Consider the following 19,938-nt stretch of genomic DNA (forward strand, 5'->3'; position numbering starts at 1 on the left):
ATTCATATAAAGTAGTTATTGAAGTTTATTTTTATATACAGGTCAGTCCTTTACACATGCACATAAACTTTGAAGTGGATGAAGTCACGGCAGGGAGGACTTTGTCCTTTGTTGACAAACGTGCCTCAACAGTGGCATTTTCCATTTGATGTCTTGGGTTGATTCTGTATAATCTGGATATCGTCTTCAATATCTGCAGAATGACTTTTGAGCTGTAGAGAGTGTAGCACAAAATGTTTTTAACTTAATTGTGTAAAATGTGTGAATAGTCCAAGGCAAAATTTTTATTTATCTTCTAAAAATGCTCAGGGTTCCCATGGTCATGGAAACCTGGAATTAAAATTAATAGTGAATATAGAGTGAACATTTTTCTAAGCTGCATCTTTATAAAATGCTGGGGAGAAAAGATTTTAGCTCTTTTTGTAGTCTGCATTTAAGTAAAACGACCATGATAGCACACATGCATCACCCAGATGTCTATTTGATGTGTGTTTACATCTGGAAGATGAATGTTTTATGTTGTTTGCTCATCTGCAATATGTATATAAGACGGATGTCAAGAAGACATTCAGCAGATGTCTTTGAGACTTTTATGATTTAGAATGTTTGTAAAGATGTTTAGCGTGAGTTAATTAGATTGTGATGCTTTCCAAATGAAAAGATCTAAAACTAACATCTCGGAGATGTACGTGTGCTATCTGGGAAGCTGCTTGAACACATACAGCAATCGTACATCTCCGAGATGTCTGTTTAAGAGTGTTTCATCTGGGAAGCATTGCCAAAATATTTCTAGCAAGTCAGTCCATTGGAGGACATCTTTGGAATGCACCGGGGAAGCTATTTCCAGTCATGAATGTACAGCTCCTATCTACTTGAATGGGGAAACACTGAAATCTCTAAAATGGTTGTTCTAGGTTATGATCAAAGAACATATTTCAAATCAGCACTCAATCTAATAACTTGTATAGCTATTGTGCATGCTCATTCTTGAGTTGATTGAAAGGATTTTTCTGTATCTTAAAGGTGATTGTCTCTTTTACCTGTAAGGCGGGACTTCCTTTCTACATTCGTTGGACGTACCAATTTCTCCCATTCATTTTAATAGAAGTGGCCTTTCTCTGGCATTGCATTCTAATTAAAGGAATATTCTGGGTTCAATACAAGTTAAGTTCAATGTACAGCATTTGTGGCATAATGTTAATTACCATAAAAAATTATTTCAACTAGTCCCACCTTAAAAAAAAGAAAGAAAAAAAATCAAAGTTGCATTGAGGCACTTCCAATGGAAGTGAATAGGGGCCAATTTTTGGAGGGTTTAAAGGCAAAAATGTGAAGCTTATAATTTTATAAAAGCACTTACATTAATTCTTCTGTTAAAACTTGTGTATTATTTAAGCTGTAAAGACGTTTAGTCATTTTTACATTCATTTAAGGCTTTGTTGACTACATCGTCATAGCAACTAAATTGTAAAATTGGCTATAACTTTACACAGAAAGGTTAGTAAGAGATTTTGTCACTAAAATCATGTTAACACGCATATTGTTGACATCTTATGGCAATAATTTTGAAATAGTATTTTTAACATTTATGGATTGGACCCATTCACAAGTTAAAATAAATGTTTATAGTAATCAACATTATGCCTTGGTAGCTCAGCGTGTATTGACGCTGACTACCACCCCTGTAGTCGCGAGTTCAAATCCAGGCAGGGAAGGATTACAGACTGGGCCGGTGCCCAGGCCCAGGGGCCCTTGACTGCCCTGGGCTTTAAGGCTATGATCTAGTTTGGGGGGCGGGTGGCATTGGAGATAATTGGCCCCAGGGCATTTGGAAGTCATAATCCGTCCCTGAATCCAGGGTGGGCTGAGTGAGTCCAGTTGCTAAGGAGTGTAGATGTACATGGGGTAACCTGCTTGTGGTCGTGATTAGTGGTTCTTGCTCTCAATGGGGCACGTGGTAAGTTGTGCGTGGATTGCGGAGAGTAGCATGAGCCTCCACATGCTGTGAGTCTCCGGTGTCATGCACAGCAAGCCACGTGATGTGCGGACTGACTGTCAGAAATTGAGGCATTGAGGGAGAAAAGGGGATTATATATATATATATATATATATAAATTATGCCCCAACAGCTGCATGTCGATTGAGCTTAACTTGTATTATCCCTTGAAAATCTGATAAACTTAAAAACATCAGATTTACAAACATTCTAAATCATAAACGTCTCAAATACATATATTGAATGTCTAATTGATATCTGAAAGAAAACGTCATTTACGAGCAAACAACCGAAAAATACGTCTCCCAGATGTAAACACGCATTAAATAGACGTCTGGGTGATGTACATCAGTCTGCTATCAGGGAAATAATGAAGTGCTTTAAAACTCACATACTGCAAAGCTGCTCGCGCTGCACTTTGAAAAGTCTTGTTGACGTCAATGTCTTCTTTGGCGCTACATTCAAAATACTCTGCACCGATATCACTGCACCACTGCTGGGCTTCTTTTGGTGACACCTGTCATTCAAATCCTGCCATCAATTCCATGCGAAGAGATTTTTCAGCTCAGCTAACAAACCGAGTTGAATAGGTTGTCTAGAGCTTACTTACCTTACGATTTTCCAAATCAATTTTATTGCCAAGCACTACGAAAGGGAATCCTTTGGGGTCAGAAGGACACGCCTGCAACAGGAACTCTTTCCTCCAGCCTTCCAGTGCCGTAAAGGAAGCGGATGATGTAACGTCAAACACTAGAAGGCAGCAGTGAGCTCCACGATACAGTGCGGTGCCCAGAGAATGGAACCTCTCCGTGCCTGCAGTGTCCCAGATCTGGCGTAAAAACAGTGTTGCATGACACCGTTTGTAGCTAATGAAATATCTTTTAAAATGGTCATTTGAGAGCTAACCCTTTTATACGTTAATAATGTATTTTTCCTCTTTAAAAAACGTTTAACACCTAAAGAAATGAATAGTATATAAAAAAAAGAATCCAGTCACATTAGTAGCTTATTATTTATTTATTTTATTTTGAACGGAACTGGGCCGCCTCATCTGTGGTCGCCATGTTGAGATCACACTACCAACTGGATACTGCTTATTTTAAAGGAATATTCAAGTTAAGCTCAATCGACAGACTTTCTGGCATAATGTTGATAACCAAAAAATAAATAAAAATACAATTAGACCAGTTCCGAATTGTCCCTTCTTTTATTTAAATCTGGGTTACAGTGAGGCTCTTACAATGGAAGTGAACGGGGCATATCCATAAATGTTAAAATACTCACTGTTTCAAAAGTATAGCCATAATATGTGTGTTAACATGATTTTAGTGTGATTAAATCACTTACTAAACTTTTCTGTGTAGTTAAATGCAATATTTCAAGTTAGTTGCCATGCCAAACTAATGCCGTAACCCTATAACGAATAATATGCACATTTTAACAGAAGAATTAATGTAAAAGCTTTAAAAAAAAATTATAAGCTTCCCATTTAGGCTTAAAAAGCTTCCAAAACTTTGCCCCATTCACTTCCATTGTAAGTGCCTCACTGTAACCTCGAATTTTTCTTTTTTCTTTTTTTAAGAAATAGAATGACGAGTGTACACTGATGAGCTAAAATATTATGACCACCTGCCTAATATGCTGTTGGTCCTCCACGTACCACCAAAACAGTACCGTCCTACCGAGGCATGGAATCTACAAGACCCCTGAAGGTGTCCTGTGGTATCTGGCACCAAGACATTAGCAGCAGATCCTTCAAGTCCTGTAAATTGTGAGGTGGAGCCACCGTGGATTGGACTTGTTGGTCCAGCACTTCCCACAGATGCTCAATCGGATTGAGATCTGGGGAATTTGGAGGCCAGGACAACATCAAGAGTGTGATAGGGTGCATTATCCTGCTGAAAGAGCCCACTGCCATCAGGGAATACCATTGCCATGAAGGTGTGTACCTGGTCTGCAATGATGAGTAGGTAGGTGTCACATGTCAAATTGATGTCCACATGAATGGCCATGCCCAGGGTTTTCCAGCAGAACATTGCCCAGAGCATCACCCTCCCTCCACCGGCTTGTCGTCTTCGCACAGTGCATCCTGGTGCCATCACTTCCCCAGGTCCACATGATGTAAAAGAAAACAGGAACCAATCGACATTCTTCCATTGCTCCAAGGTCCAGTTCAGATGCTCTTGTGCCCATTGTAGGCGCTTTCGATGGTAGACTGGGGTCATCATGGCCACTCTGTCCGATCTGCAGCTACGCAGCCCCATACGCAGCAGGGTGCGATGCACTGTGTTGTGACACATTCCTCCTGTAACCATCATTAAAATTGTATGTGACTTGTGCCACAGTAGACCTTCTGTCATTGACCTGTCGGACTAGCCTTTGTTTCCCTCGTGCATCAATGAGCCTTGGGCACCCAACACCCTATTGCCAGATTGTGGTTTGTCCCTCCTTGGACCACTGTCGGTAGGTACTCACCACTGCTGTCACAAGGCACTCTACAAGCCTTGTCGTTTCATAGATACTCTGACCCAGTCGTCTGGCCATAACAATTTGGCTCTTGTCAGAGTCGCTCCGGTCTTTACTCCTGCCCATTTCTCCTGCATTCAACACGTTGACTACGAGAACTTATTGTTCGCTTACCATCTAATCTACCTAGATCTTGACATGTGACCTTGTTAGGAGATGAGCAATGTTATTTGCTTAACCTTTGAGTGGTAATGTTTTGGCTCATTGGTGTATATATGTTTTGTTTTTGTTTGTAATCGGCATTATGCCACAAATGCTGTTGATTAAGCTGTACTTGTATTAAACGGGAATACTCCTTTAACTCAGAAAGCCCCTATTATCGGACAATATCTTTTGCAGTATAAATTAGCCTATTTACAGGAATAGTCCAGCCAAAAATGAAAATTCTCTCATTATTCACTTACACTGATGCCATCCCAGATGTGTATGACTGTCTTTCTTCAGCAGAAAGGGGGAGGGGGGCATGCACGTACATCCAACACTTCTACAACAGGTGATGGATCAAGGCAAGAGCCACAGACTGTTTAATTATTATATTAATTAAAAAACACAGAAATGTTTCGATCAGAATGATCTTCACCAGAACACAAATTAAGACTTTTAGAAGAAGATAGAGCTCTGTCAAGTCGTTATAATGGAAGAACACAGGTGCCAGCAATTTGACAGTCCAAAAGTCACATGTGGACAGCATAAAATTAATCCACACGACTCCAGTCGATTAATGAATGTCTTCTGAAGCGAATCAATAGGTTTATGTAGGTTTATGTAAGAAACACGTCGATAATAAAAATATTTTAACATTTTAAATCAGCGCTTCCGTCCAGGGCTCTGATGCTGTTTGAAATGGCTGAACTTTCACGTTTGTTCTTCTCTTGTAAATAAGTGCCACTTCCAAATTCTAGCATGAAGTCACTGACGCACCTACATCACGCTTCGCATCAGCTGCTGGCACGAAGCACTTTTTAAAAGTTAATAACGTTTTAATTATCGGTTTATTTTTTTACACAAATTAATCGATTTGCTTCAGAAGACATGGATCGACTGGAGTCGCGTGGATTAATTTTATGCTAAATGTGACTTTTGGACCATCAAATTGCTGACACCTGTGTACTTCTATTATAAGGACCTGACAGAGCTCTATCTTCTAAAAATCTTCATTTGTGTTCTTCTGAAGAAAGAAAGTCATACACATCTGGAATAGCATGAGAGAATATTTGAATATTTTTGGGTGAAATATTTTAAGCTACTCACACACCAATTTGAAAGGTGGACCTGGCTTTGATTTTTAAAAACATTGGTTGTAAATTTGGTTGTAAATGGACATATATTTTTCTCACCTGAAGAATTGCTGTTCTTTTATCAATGGTGATTTCTTTAGTAAGGAAATCTAACCCGATGGTGGCACGGTACAAATTAGTAAAACGATGGTCAACAAACCGTGTCATGAAAGAAGATTTTCCCACTCTGTTTACACAAAAAGAAATGGGGAAAACCAGATTATAAACTGAAACTACAATTAATAGTACTTAGTAAAAAGTTTGGACATTGTTCACTGAATTTATGTTCCTTAAGACCTTAAAAAATATTTTGATCTAAAGGCTTGTGCTTAAAAGCCTGAAAATAGATTTGTAGGTGATTGTAAATTGTGACTAAGTACTGTATGTATTTACAAAACTGAAACATTAATTATTAACTTTTTTATAGAATAAATTGGACCTCGTGGTGAAGGAAAATCAGCCAATAAGTGCCAAGCTGGTTGCTACTGGTTTGCTACATTGAAGAATCAATAATATATTTTTTTTAATCATAATTCCTATACTTCTATGTGTGTCATTTCATAGTTTGGATGACTTTTCTAATGTTCTAAAATGTGGAAAACATGTTATAATAAAGAATGAGTTGGCGTGTCCAAACTTATTACTTGTAGCATAATATATTCCCCAGAGTATCTACAGTACAACAACCTACTTGAGCCATTTTGTCATTCTCTTTTGAAACAAAAGACAGCTGGTGACAAAGTCTTCACGTTCAGGAAGTAACATAACTTTTAGTTTCTTTCTTTACTTCCTCGTTTACTATCTTTATGACTTTGTTCAGACTCACACCTACTGTAAATGTCTATGAACCAAACAATTGTGGGTCACTGTAACCTGTAGCACATCAGAACAATGTTAACAGTATTGCTTGTTTTTGCAAAAATGTAAGTCCTGGACTGTATTGTGAAATTAGCAAAGCTACTGTTGTTCAAATCGCCTTTTTATGTAAAAACCCATGTGTGCCTACGTGTGCACACACATACACGGCATTAATATGCTTTTATATGAGATCATTAAAAAACACTTTCTAAGGCAGAGAGACTCACCCAGAGTTCCCGATAAGAATCAATTTCAAGTGTGGTGTGCTCCACTCAGTCATGTTAACTATTACCAAAAGCTGTTTTCAATGAAGGGAGGTCATGAAGGAACTCATCTTATTAAACACTTCCCATTGCTGCATTTCAGACTTCACCACAGTCTTTTACGTTCCACACTGATCCATAAGAAAACATGGCAAAGTAGGTAATGTTTAACCACATTTTCAGTGTAAGGTAAACAAACGCCTTGCTAAACTAAACAGGTGTGGCTGTGTCAGTGTTTTGGTGTAAGTTAACAAAACTGTATTTAACACTTGTTTAGCAGTATATAGAAGACCATGATGTAATATTTGAAAATACTTGAGCATTGCTGCATTATACAGGTCTGTGTATTTTTTATTTTTTTTAAAGGGGCTAACGCTGACAACGATTTGGAAAGTTTGTAGTGGAATTCACCATGATCCAAAACATGGTAGATACTAAAGTCTAATTGTAGTGTGTATCTTCTCATGACTCAATCCAAATGCTCACTGTTACAGGAATATTTTTTGAAATATTTTCAAAATGAAGATCTAACAGGTGTAACTGTTTCGTAAACTGTTAAAAGTTCTGCTAAATACAGTTTTTTCCAATTGCTAACACACAATTTTGCAAACTACTCTGGTTTTATCAAAATACTTAACACAATTCATATTACCAGATTTTTGCCTAACCAACTACACACTGTTGGGCATAATGAAAAGCACCCCCATCTTTAGTATGCTTTGCCATAATACTAAAATATGTATCAGATTGTTCACATGCACAGAAATATTTGCAGATACACACACATGCTGTTGAAAAAAAAATGTATTTTATTTTTCACTACAGTAAACAAGTCAGTGCAACATATGCACAGCAGATATATTTACATGGGACTGAACAAAAATATTCTTACAAAAAACAGTAAACTGAAAAAGAAAATTTCAGAAAAAATATATTACAGTAAAAAAAGAGGCAAGAAAAATAATTAGGCAGCATCTTGCCGCACAGCCGTGTCTGGCCACAACGCCTCGTCAACATCACAGGCAATATCTTCCCTTGCCAGACATCGAGGGAAGAAGTGCCTTGAGTGCCTTATCCATCCCTGAATTGCACCCACATCAATCTCATCACATGCCTCTTCCATGGCCTGCACAAGAGGCATGCGTACAAAGGCCTGCCGGTCGTATACCTTCCACCGCCATGCCGAAAAGAACTCTTCTATGGGGTTCAGAAATGGTGAGTATGGTGGGAGGTATTGCACGAGAAATGTTGGGTGGTCAGCAAACCAGTTTTGGACTGGGGCTGCACGATGAAAGCTCACGTTGTCCCATACTACAACGTACCGGTTTCTTTGATGGTCTGCATCATTCATACACTCTGGTGGTATGAGAATGTTGTGAAGTCTGTCCAGAAATGTGAGAATATGGGCTGTGTTGTATGGTCCAAGGTTGGCATGACGGTGGAGGACACCATGCATACTGAAGATGGCAGCGCACATTGGGATGTTCCCACCACGTTGGCCAGGAACATCTATAATGGCTCTGTGGCCAATGACGTTTCTCCCCCTTCTTCTGGTCTTTGCTAGGTTGAACCCAGCCTCATCTATAAAGATGAACTCATGTGGGATTGCATGAGCATCCATTTCCAGTACTCCCTGAAAACAAAGAACAAAAATCAGTCAATATGGTGTTATCCAGTACACTGGGAAACAATGTTGCATGTAGTGTACTGCAGTCAATATTGTACTTATCGTCTGACCTCTTTGTTTCTTTGAGAGTTTCTCTCAAACGGCACCTTATAAAGTTGTTTCATTCTGATTTGGTTTCGCTTGAGAATGCGAGCCAATGTGGACAGACTGACTCATTGAATGTTGTTGAATAAGGTGTTGTCTTGGATGATGTGGCTTTGAATTTCTCCTAATCTGATTTCATTATGTTCCAAAACCAAGTTTAAAATGCCAGCTTCCTGTACCCGGTGAACATTTGGCCCCTTCCTCCACCATGGTGTCGTCTCTCAGTCCTTTAGAAAAAATAAAATAAAAAAATATATAGGGCTTGGACAATGCAGCCTAAATATTTTTCCCCCACAGTAGAGTACATTGTACAGGAAATGTGTACAGTTCATGAATGGCTGATGTCATACACTAAGTAAACAGGTGTCACCCAACTGATACACTATGATATGGGGTGTACTACATGTGTACTACATGACATTTTGGTTACATACCTGTTCTCCAGTCTAAAGGTCCGGATGACAGAGGCGACAGTAAAACGGCTCAAGTTTGGCTGCACTCTCTGTCCAGCCTCTCGCATTGTCAGCCCATGGTTGATGACATGATCTACTAAGGTTGCTCTGATTTCATTTGAAAGTGTTTGTCTTCTTTGGCCGTGAACTCCTCTACCCCTACCTCTCACTCTTGATTGAAGTGTTAACAATTAACCATTGAAGTGTTTGGCCAGGTGGCACATGTAATTGGCCAATTAGCTCATGTAGTGTCATTTTGAATGGCAGTGTTTTGAAATGGCAAACATGTGACTTTATGTCAGATTGTTGTGTCTTATGCAGAGAACTGTTTTCAGTGCATTTAAAAAGTGCCATTTTGAAATGCAAAATGTGTGTAAAGCAGAAAATGTGTTTAGACTTTTGGAGACTTGAGAAGAGGTTTTGCTCTCTGTGTGTCAGTTTAAATAATTGTGCTGTGCATGCCATTTTAGTGTGTTAGCAATTGGAAAAAACTGTAATCTTGTGCCAAACAATGTAATGCTTTATATGTAATTAATAAAATCTTAAAATCAACCCTAAAATGAATTAGTATCCATGCAAAGAAGCTAAACCTTGAGTAATATGATTAAAAGACCTAGTTTGTGTCAAAATGCTACAGCATTTTGCATTGATTTTAAGAACGAGGAAGTTGTACAAGATGAGGGATTAGAACAGGACAGCAGACAGTATTCAATGGAGTGGAGCCACACTGTTACTGACCCTGCTTTGTGGGGCGATATGTCAAGTGACCAAGTGAAAACTGATCTCATTGACAGAGGAGCCACTGCTTTTCACAATCACAGGCATCATTACCCTTCTTCAGCGAGAGATATTTACATTTACATTTATGCATTTGGCAGACGCTTTTATCCAAAGCGACTTACAGTGCACTTATTACAGGGACAATCCCCCTGGAGCAACCTGGAGTTAAGTGCCTTGCTCAAGGACACAATGGTGGTGGCCGTGGGGCTCAAACCAGTGACCTTCTGATTAACAGTTATGTGCTTTGGCCCACTACGCCACCACCACTGCCAGAGATAGACTGATAGGTAAGTCTAGGTCTCTCCCTTATGATATGCTGATTTCTCTTTTACCAAAAGGCCAAAGAGTGAGTAGAGACTGGGTGATTTATTCTCCATCAGCGAGTAACATATACTGTATTGCTTTGTGTGCCAGCTACTTTACACAAAGTCCAACCAATTTGTGGAAGTATTTTGTGACTGGAAGCACCCTGAATGTCTCAGTAGTCAAGAGAGGAGCGAAGAGTATAAATCATGCATGTTTTCACTATTGAAAAAGGTCCAGAGGCATAGCCCCAGTTAACTGGGGATTAGAAAAGGAAGTCCATGAGGAAAAGCGTTACTGGCGTGAAGTACTCTAGAGAGTCGTAGCTCTGGTCAAATTTCTTGCGGAGCGAGGCTTGTCATTTAGAGGGGATGACGAATTGTTACATTCCCCTCATAACGGAAACCTTCTCGGAATCCTTGAACTCAACGCTCTGTTAGACCCGTTTTTAGCAGCGCAACTTGTGAAGTATGGGAATAAAGGCAGTGTTGTATATATCATCAACTATCTGTGAAGGGTTCATAGATTTAATGGCAGAAAAAATAAAACCGCCATCGTCAATGAGTTACTTGATGCTAAGTATTTTTCACTCATATTGGATTCTACCCCAGACCTGTCCCATATCAATCAGTTAACATTTATTTTTCAATGTGTTGTGGAGCCATTTCTGGGATTCCAGCCCATTGAGAATCACACCGGTGAAAGTCTTTATCAAACAGTGATTTTGTTGGTCAATAGCCTTGGTTTAGACTTGGCTAATTGCAGAGGCTGGGAAATATCAAGGGCTTCAAGCCCATCTCAAACACAAGAACCTTGTGATGCACTATATTCCCTGTGCCGCTAACTCCTTAAATGCAGTAGTGTAGTAGTGAAAGCAGTAGAGTACTACCCAGAGGCAGGTTACTTTGATACATCACAGTCTCTGTATCATTTCTGATCCTCATCTTCACATAGATGGGGAATGGAGTTTCACAACGCAGATGTTACATTGACTCGACATTTAAATATTTGTCTGGCAATGATGAAATGAGTCCACAAAGGTGCTGTGAAAAAATTACCAAAGTATCAGAGAGATTTTAAATAAAATATCAGGCACAGAAACTGAGAAAAGAGACACAAGAAATGAAGCTATGACTTTGGGTGCTAAATTAGGCACACTCGAGATTTTTGGAACGTCATCGTGGAGAGATATAATGCCACCAGTATAGAATTACAGAGAAGTTAAATAAATTTGGGAACTGCACTGCGACTCTTGAAGTCAATGCGCTCATTTGCTTTGGTTCAGAGATATGCGTTTTGATAATACCTGGTATGGCCACAACATATGCACATGAAAATAGGCATGTAAGAAAACAAAAATCATTTGCAGATGAAAGCAGGAGGTGAGGAGGAGGTGACACTGCTGGGTAGAGATCGATTTAAGATAGGTATATTTATGGTATCATTGACAACCGTCTGAGCTGCTTAGATCATCGTGTTGGCGCATACAGACATATTACTGATCTATTTAGGGTCTTGTTCATGGATAAGGAGGCACCACACAGCAACATACTAGCACATTCTCAGTTGCTGTCCTCTACCTATCCAACTGACTTGAACCACAACCTTGGTGATGAACTTGTGCAGTTTAGGTAATTTCTCTTAGACGGAGACTTCTCATGTACAAAGATGCTGTAAACGATCTTGGACCTGGAGCTCGAGTCCGTTTTTCCAAACGTCTATGTTGCACTTTGGATCTTTCTTACGTTACCAGTGACAAATTGTGAAGGAGAACAATGGGATGTGTGAAAAATGAATTGAGAATGCAAATGGGTCAGAAGTGTCTCACATCCTTGTCATTAATCGCAATTGAAACTGATTTGGTCAGAGCTATGGACTTTAATGATGTAGTTGATTATTTAGCTCAAATGAAGGGCCTCTCAGGTGTTAATCTGGCCCTGCACCTTGGAAATGTTCCTTAACTGATAAAAGAAAAGAAAAGGCTGAACTAACTTCCTAATGTGAATGTGGCAGGGCAGAGGGCAGGGCCGGGTCGTGATTATACACACCCAGTCCCTTATCAGGCTAATTAAGCCCCCCCGAGAGGGATAAAGGCTGATATAGTAATTAGCAACCGAGTGGTCTAATGAGTGCTTCTTCAGAAGCGGTTGAAATATCACAGTTTTTAACTTCTCTGGGACATATACTGACACGAGCGAGCTATTCACTATAGACAACAAAGAAGGCCCTAAAGTCCTAATAACTTCGCTGAATGTCTTAAAGGAACAACATCTGTACGACAACTGGAGAGTTTCAACTGATTTACAATTTTATAATGATCCTGCTCTGAAATAGGAGAAAACAAATCCTACAAAATCTCTTTACAACCTGATTTTTCCACATATGGTAACAGAGCAATAATTTATGCCCTTATGGTAGACACCTTATTAACAAAAAAGATAAAAAATGTGTTACAATCTTCTTGTTTTAATGTGTAAAAATTATTTTCCTATTCAAATCATGGTTGTTATTGGGTATGAGATTTTAAAAAGAAACCCCCCTCAACGTTTCTCTTTCTTCCATGGTACACAACAGTCATTTTCCTATTAAAAGCAGTGTTAGGTTAAGGCAGAGATTAAATTGGGATTTTTGAGGATGGGGAACCCAAAATAATTAGAATGAAGTGACAAACAAACTGCAAATATTTCTTTTTCTTTTTTGAATCAGAGGTGCCAGAACGCCGTTTTGGACTGTTACGCCCCAATTTAACCCCTGGGTTTAGGATTATGGGTAAAGTTAACATTGTAACAACAGATGTAGTTAAATATAGGTACTTTATATGTAAGTACAATGCAACAACACATACACTTGAAGACAGAAGTTTACATACACCTTTTCACCCTAATGCAATAATTGGATGGCCTACTTGCCTGTCTAACAACGTACCTGCCTACCTCCTTGCACTCGTGCCCATGCACTCAATGGCATGAGTTGGGGACAAGACTGACTGTTTGAACAACTGCAGGCAAGTGCGTATTCAGAAAGCAGTTTTAAAAACAAAGCTTATTTTTGCAATTCCGTTCGGTTGCACTAGTGTTGCAGAAATGACACAATGACAGCTTTAACTTTGTTTATGTAAACTTCTGACCCACTGGAATTGTGAAATTACAATTAAAAGTAAAACAAAAACTGAGCTCTCTTTTCGTGACAACGGTGCGATAGAGCGAGGGCAATACCTTCCCCGCTGCCCCAATTCTCCATTGTCCCCTCACTCATGAACAAGACCCCGAGTTACTTGAACTCCTTCACTTGGGGCAATATCTCCTTCAGTTTTCGTTCCTACCCTCACCTATGGTCATGAAGGCTGGGTCATGACCGAAAGAACTAGGTCACGAGTACAAGCGGCCGAAATGGGCTTCCTCAGAAGGGTGGCGGGCTTCTCCCTTAGAGATAGGGTGAGGAGCTCAGTCATCTGTGAGGAGCTCAGAGTAGAGCCGCTGCTTCTTTGCGTCGAAAGGAGCCAGTTGAGGTGGTTTGGGCATCTGGTAAGGATGCCCCTTGGCCGCCTCCCTAGGGAGGTGTTTCAGGCACATCCAGCTGGGAGGAGGCCTCGGGGAAGACCCAGGACTAGGTTGAGAGATTACATCTCCACACTGGCCTGGGAATGCCTCGGGGTCCCCCAGTCAGAGCTGGTTAATGTGGCTCGGGATAGAGATGTTTGGGGCCCCCTGCTGGAGCTGCTGCCCCTGCGACCTGACTTCGGATGAGCGGTTGAAGATGGATGGATGGATGAGTGCACAAAGTAGATGTCCTAAACGACTTGCCAAAACTATGCTAATATGAAATCTATGGAGTGGTTAAAAAATGAGTTTTAATGACTTCAACCTAAGTGAATGTAAACTTCTGATTTCAACGGTATATACATAACAAGAACATTGCATCAAATGCTTAAGCACATGGTTAAAGACACCAAATATAAAGTTGGTCCACCAAATTTGTTCACAGATATTTATTTTCCTAAAATAAAGTGTTGGATAGGAGGCTAGCTAAAATATTATGCCTGTATTGTATCAATTTGAAATTCTGCTTCTTGATTGGCTGTACGAGCCAGAAATATTTAATGATTTCACCATTGAGTTTTCACGAGACTACGTTGGTAGTGGTACGTTAATGTCTTGTCAACTTTTACAATTTTGATCACTATAATATAGTCAGCTTTTTATCGTTCCTTTTCCTCAAAAGAGAACAATATTGGCAGCCAACTATACCACAGAGGTCCTCTCGTGGGAGGGGTCTTTCTCTATGTCAGTTAAGGGTGTGGAGGCCAAAACTGTAAGTTGCAAGGGTAACATCAGTTCTCCACAACTGAAAAGTGGTTTCGACTGACTTACCTCACTGAAAAACACAGACAAACTTAGCTGGTACCTTTGAGCCACATTATTACTTTTTGAAGCTGTGGCTTTGAGGTCAGGTACACATCCTTTTCTTTGAAAGTTTTGAAACATGGATTGTTTTTTGCACGTGTATATATGACAAGGTCCAATGTATCACTCTCTCTATGAATTATATTCAATTAAAAATAAGCATTTTTTTCTTAGTATGGGGTGGATGCAGTAGGCAGGGGTGGAAATTATATAGGCAAGATATCCTCTTACAGTCTGCGACCCATAGACAAGAAGCATTCTGTATGTTCGCACTCATTTTTATCTTCAGGATAAGACCTTTGACGGGAAAGGATTTAGACTCTTGAGGATGAAATATGTCATTATTTAAGGATGTAGCTAAATATTGGCAATAACACTGTGTATTTTATATATGCTTCTTCTGTGAGCTAAAATTGATTCAGTCTTGCTTTAGAAATCCAAAAAGAATAAGCTATCCAGACTGACGAAAGCAGCATGGACAGAGAGATAGAGTGAGGAGTAGAGGCGGTCCTCTGAGCTGTACCCGCATGACATTGAGTCGCTCAGCTGGCTGTGTGAGCCAGAGATAAGGGCTTGCTTTCATGGAAGTTTCTTTCCTTGGAACTAGAGTGTTGCCCCCCTATAACCTACAACTGCCCCCAACCTCTTGGCCTTTCCACCCTGTCCCCCGCACCATCCTGACCAGTATAACTGTTCCCGCGGAGGTCTTGTGTCACTCACCAACTGAAAAATCTTGTGGAGCAGCATGGACATTGTCCATTTCAATTTGGCACCTGGATTTGAGGACTTCCTGATTGCACTTCTTATCAGGACATGAATGGATATAATTTCACTAAACAGAAAACGGCACTGTCACTGTTTGTACTTCCTGCAGAAAGTTCAAAATCATGCATAATGTTTTTTTTGTAAAACAAAATTGCAGCTACGTGTCAGTGAATGAATTTCAGTAGTGTTGATGGGGACAAAATCGACCATTTCAAATAGCGGTATTGACCAATGTTGGGAGTAACTAACTAAAAGCAGTGATGCTACTAAATTAACTACATTTTCAGTAGTGTGACAGTAATTCATCTATTTTCACACCAGTGTGTAACTTTTCCAGTAACAAGCTACTAGCTTTTCCAGTAGCGTCACCATACGCTACATTTTTGTCACATTTAATTATGCACACAGTAAACCGAGACAGGGATCAAACACTTCAAAGCAAAGCAAACCTTGAGTTTGCTCATACAAATACATACACAAAACATTCAAGGGGGACAACAGGGGGGCGCTAACGTCAATATTGCATACACCACCGTAAATGGGTAGTTGAGCCCCTGCTTGAATATACTTGGACGTTTGGTTCTAGAACATAAATTACACAAGTATACCGCAAACATGAATTTTGAATACGCTATGTTTCTAAAAACATTTATGTTGCTAACAAGTTTCTAAATAAGAAATACAACTACCACAAGCATGCGAGAGAACGTTCCTGACGAAACGGAAAACTATTGCAGCCCTTATTAAGCAACTTGTTAGCAACATACTTTTTTAAAACACACAACGGCTTCAAAATTCACATTTGGGGTATTACTGTGTGCAATTTATGTAATAGCACAAAACATCCACGTATCGTCAAGTAATGTTTCTCACAGACCTTATTTTACTCATAAATCCAAAACTGATATTATGATAACCCATAGGAAAATCCAGAATGAATCCATGGCTTGAAAATGCATATTCTCTCCCTGAACAGCTCTATTATTGCGAGTTCTCATGAAACTATGTGGAACGCGCTCCCCTCAACTTTCCTCTGAGTCTCTCTCTCTCTCTCTCTCTCTCTCTCTCTCTCTCTCCATAGGGTTGTGAAGTCCAAAGTATTTAATAGTTTTTTTTCTTCTTCAGATGGTTCATGTAAATGAACCAGTTAAAATAAACTATTTACTTAAATGAAGAGCTGGGAAGTCCAATTTATTTTAGTGATCAAGTTAGTTCAGACTAGAACTAGTTTAAATAAATTATTAATCGGTAAGACCCATCTTAAGACCCATCTCTGAAGAAAAATATTAATGTATAAAGATTTGTTAACAGTTTAAATGTATGCATTCTGTTTAAAATTTGCATTGAAATACGATCCAAATCAATTAAATTCAGATTTTTAAAATTCTAATAATGCAAAACATTTCTGTTAGAGTTAGGTTTAGGGTTAATTCATAGTAATTAAGGTTAGCTTTATATAAAAACATTAGAAGTCTATGATATGTACTCATTTAGATAGCTGAGCAAGCGTGTGTGTGTGTGTGTGTGTGTGTGTGTGTTTGTGTGTGTGTGTGTGTATTTATCACTTTGTGGGGACCAAATGTCCCCATAAGGATAGTAAAACCCGAAATTTTTGACCTTGTGGGGACATTTTGTTGGTCCCCATGAGGAAAACAGCTTATAAATCATACTAAATGATGTTTTTTGAAAATGTAAAAATGCAGAAAGTTTTCTGTGAGGGTTAGGTTTAGGGGTAGGGTTAGGTTTAGGGGATAGAATATAAAGTTTGTACAGTATAAAAACCATTATGTCTATGGAAAGTCCCCATAAAACATGGAAACACAACATGTGTGTGTGTGTGTGTGTGTGTGTGTGTGTGTGTGTGTGTGTGTGTGTGTGTGTGTGTGTGTGTGTGTGTGTGTGTGTGTGTGTGTGTGAGAGAGAGAAAGTAGTCTTGTTACCATTGTAGGGTGCAGCCGAAGCCGTGAATTTTAAGTCCATCAGTGCAATTCATTCCATTAAGAAAACACAGTTTCACATCATACATTACGTGGCAGTCAACTAATAATACCAACTGACATATTAAAAACACGTCCACACACGAAAGCCAGAACTTGAAACGACACGTAATGCTCAAGCAAGCCTATTTTTAACTGCACTATAACTGTTTTGTGAAATAAACCAAAAATAATAATTTTTCATATGAATCTACCAAGGATGTCTATAATACCTGGAAAAATATATCTAATAATATTTGCGATTTAAATGTTGCTTGCAATAAATTTCATTTCGTCAGGGTACACGGTTATGCTGCGTTTCATTCAAGTTGGATGTGGGATATTCCTACTACCATAAAGGCATTCCATTCCCGATATTTGGAACTACAACACTCCCGTTAGCTTAGCAGGGGTTTGACTCTCATTAGAGATGTCTCCTAGCAACACAACTGATAAACAATGCTGCAGCGCTAGCATTTGTGCTTCAGGTGTACGATTATCAAAAGAGATTATAATGTTTTATACACCTGTTTCGGCAGGCATTTGTTAAGCAAGCTTTAATATCTAGTAATGTGGAAACAAACTCATTTATCGATATTACTTTATGAAGTGAATGTTTATCACCTACTTTGTAAATCTCCCTGAGTGTGGACATGTTTGTGTGACATCATGCCCCTGCATCTCGGCAAAATCGAGTTGAGAATTTCTGCATGAGCCTACAAGTTGTAATTCAGACAAGACTTAAAGCATAAAAACTTAAAGGTGCAATCCACTGCACTTTTCCTAGTAGGAAGTTGTACAATCCGACTTTCCGTGTTGAAAGGAATGCAGCACTACTTTTCAAACTTGATCGACACTGAATGCTCAAGCAGACTAATTTACACTTAGAAATCTCCTGATGTTGCTATAACAATGCAAAAAGCACTTACAGATTTACTTGAAGTGAAAATCAGTCCCCCTTTCCTGTTTAATAAATTAAGCAATCACACGGTCATGCAGAACATCTTGTGTTTTTAAATCCATAAGGATCTCTTTCGCTTCGCTTTCAAATGACATAAATCACTTAAAGCGTGATTGCGTCACTCAAGGCCAGCTAGAAGGCCTCGACCGGGACATATCCTAAAGATCACACCCACCAAGAACAAATAAATCAATCTGATTGGCTGATGAATCTGACTTTATTTGCTCATTCATTTGCACTGTTGATGGATTTTGTGGAATTTCTGAAGGCCTGAGGGGGTGGAGCTTAAACTCACAAGCTGCTTCGGGCATGCCATTTGTGTCACACTTCGCTTGTAAGCATCAATGAATAAATTCTGACTGGATAAACATTTAATTTTTCTCTTTGTTTGTTGATTAATTAAGAGTGGAAAGCGATTAAAAATACATCGGTGATTGAGAATGAAAGGATGAAAAATATTTATTTATTTGGCATGTTATGCCAGCAGACAAGGCTTTGTTGGCCCTGAGAATTCACCACTGGTAGGGTGTCACTGTTCCTGTGAGTTTGTTCATAATGTCATGGCAAGTCTTTCGATTCCCCAGCCTCCCACTCCAATCTTGATAACCTCTTATCACAGTTGAGCAGCCAGCACACACACACACACACACATGGCCACCAGCCACATCCCTCCACACTGCTCCTTACTCTCTCTCTCTCTTACTCTCTCTCTCTCGCTCTCTCTCTGTCTCTCCTCAGAGTGTCTTGTGTTGTGAATTTTGCCTGGGGAGTTTTGATTTAATTTATTCCAAATTTTGACAAATAAAGAATATAATACATTATTATTATTATACTTATATTTATATTTAACTGCAACTTTGACTTTAAACTGCAATTTTTGGTTTGTTATTTGTTTGCTTGTTGTCTTCTCACCACATATACTGTAACTATCGGCTTAACTTTGTTTTAAAAAGTGGTGGTGACAGTCGCACAGGATTAGAGATAGGGGCTGTTATATAGTGTAAAAAATAATAAATAATACACCAGGCAATGCAATTCATATTCACTATGGTAGGATTTGTAATATTATGTCCAGTGCTGATTGCTTTCAGTTGTGTGGCCTTTGCGCCAGCCAGCGATTTAGAAAAAAGATATCAAATATGTGATGTGACACAACTTGTACGTGAGTACTTGACCATAAAAATAATAATAATAATTATATATATATATATATATATATATATATATATATATATATATATATATATATATATATAGTAAAATTCTTCTTGTACTCTAATCTCTCTCTAGTCTTGACTAGTACTTTTCTGGTGCAACTGAAACTTTGTAATGCAGCACATTTCATGTTACTGTCTCATTAAGATGAATTGCTTCTGTTGTACACATCCTCATTTTGTAAGTCACTTTGGATAGAAGTGTCTTTTAATGAATAAATGTACTCTTACCAAATATCTATATATCTATACATAGCAAAAATACGTAGTAAGAGTGATATTTGACGGTTTTGGAGCAGTGGCTTCTTCCTTTCAGAGCAGCCTTTCAGGTTATATCGATATAGGACTCGTGTTACTGTGGATATAGATACTTGTCTACCTGTTTCCTCCAGC

General features: G+C 39.0%; 1 protein-coding gene across 2 annotated transcripts; it reads right to left on the reverse strand.

Annotated features, from left to right (window-relative positions):
• Positions 1 to 9: 9 nt before the first annotated feature.
• si:dkey-13a21.4 (uncharacterized protein LOC494576 homolog) lies at positions 10 to 7,048 on the reverse strand. Of its 2 annotated transcripts, none has more exons than XM_052101198.1 (5): positions 6,885 to 7,048; positions 5,860 to 5,986; positions 2,607 to 2,825; positions 2,392 to 2,513; positions 10 to 212 (listed from the first exon to the last, which is right to left on the reverse strand). In XM_052101198.1, exons 1-5 carry the CDS (start codon positions 6,935 to 6,937, stop codon positions 32 to 34), a joined length of 702 nt encoding a protein of 233 aa, XP_051957158.1. In that variant the 5' UTR covers positions 6,938 to 7,048; the 3' UTR covers positions 10 to 31. The 2 variants fall into 2 exon arrangements, with proteins under 2 accessions (XP_051957158.1, XP_051957159.1); XM_052101199.1 differs by having other exon boundaries at positions 2,388 to 2,513.
• Between the last annotated feature and the right edge of the window lie 12,890 nt (positions 7,049 to 19,938).

This window comes from Xyrauchen texanus, chromosome 32 (assembly GCF_025860055.1).
Source record: "Xyrauchen texanus isolate HMW12.3.18 chromosome 32, RBS_HiC_50CHRs, whole genome shotgun sequence".
NCBI classification, from domain to species: domain Eukaryota; kingdom Metazoa; phylum Chordata; class Actinopteri; order Cypriniformes; family Catostomidae; genus Xyrauchen; species Xyrauchen texanus.

Coding starts and splice junctions, on each gene's coding strand:
- si:dkey-13a21.4 (XM_052101198.1), bottom strand. CDS start 6,937: ATGACTGAGTGGAGCACACCACACTTGAAATTGATTCTTATCGGGAAC. Junction 2,514..2,606: donor TTGATTTGGAAAATCGTAAG/GTAAGTAAGCTC, acceptor TTTGAATGACAG/GTGTCACCAAAAGAAGCCCA. Junction 213..2,391: donor GCAGCGCGAGCAGCTTTGCA/GTATGTGAGTTT, acceptor CACTCTCTACAG/CTCAAAAGTCATTCTGCAGA.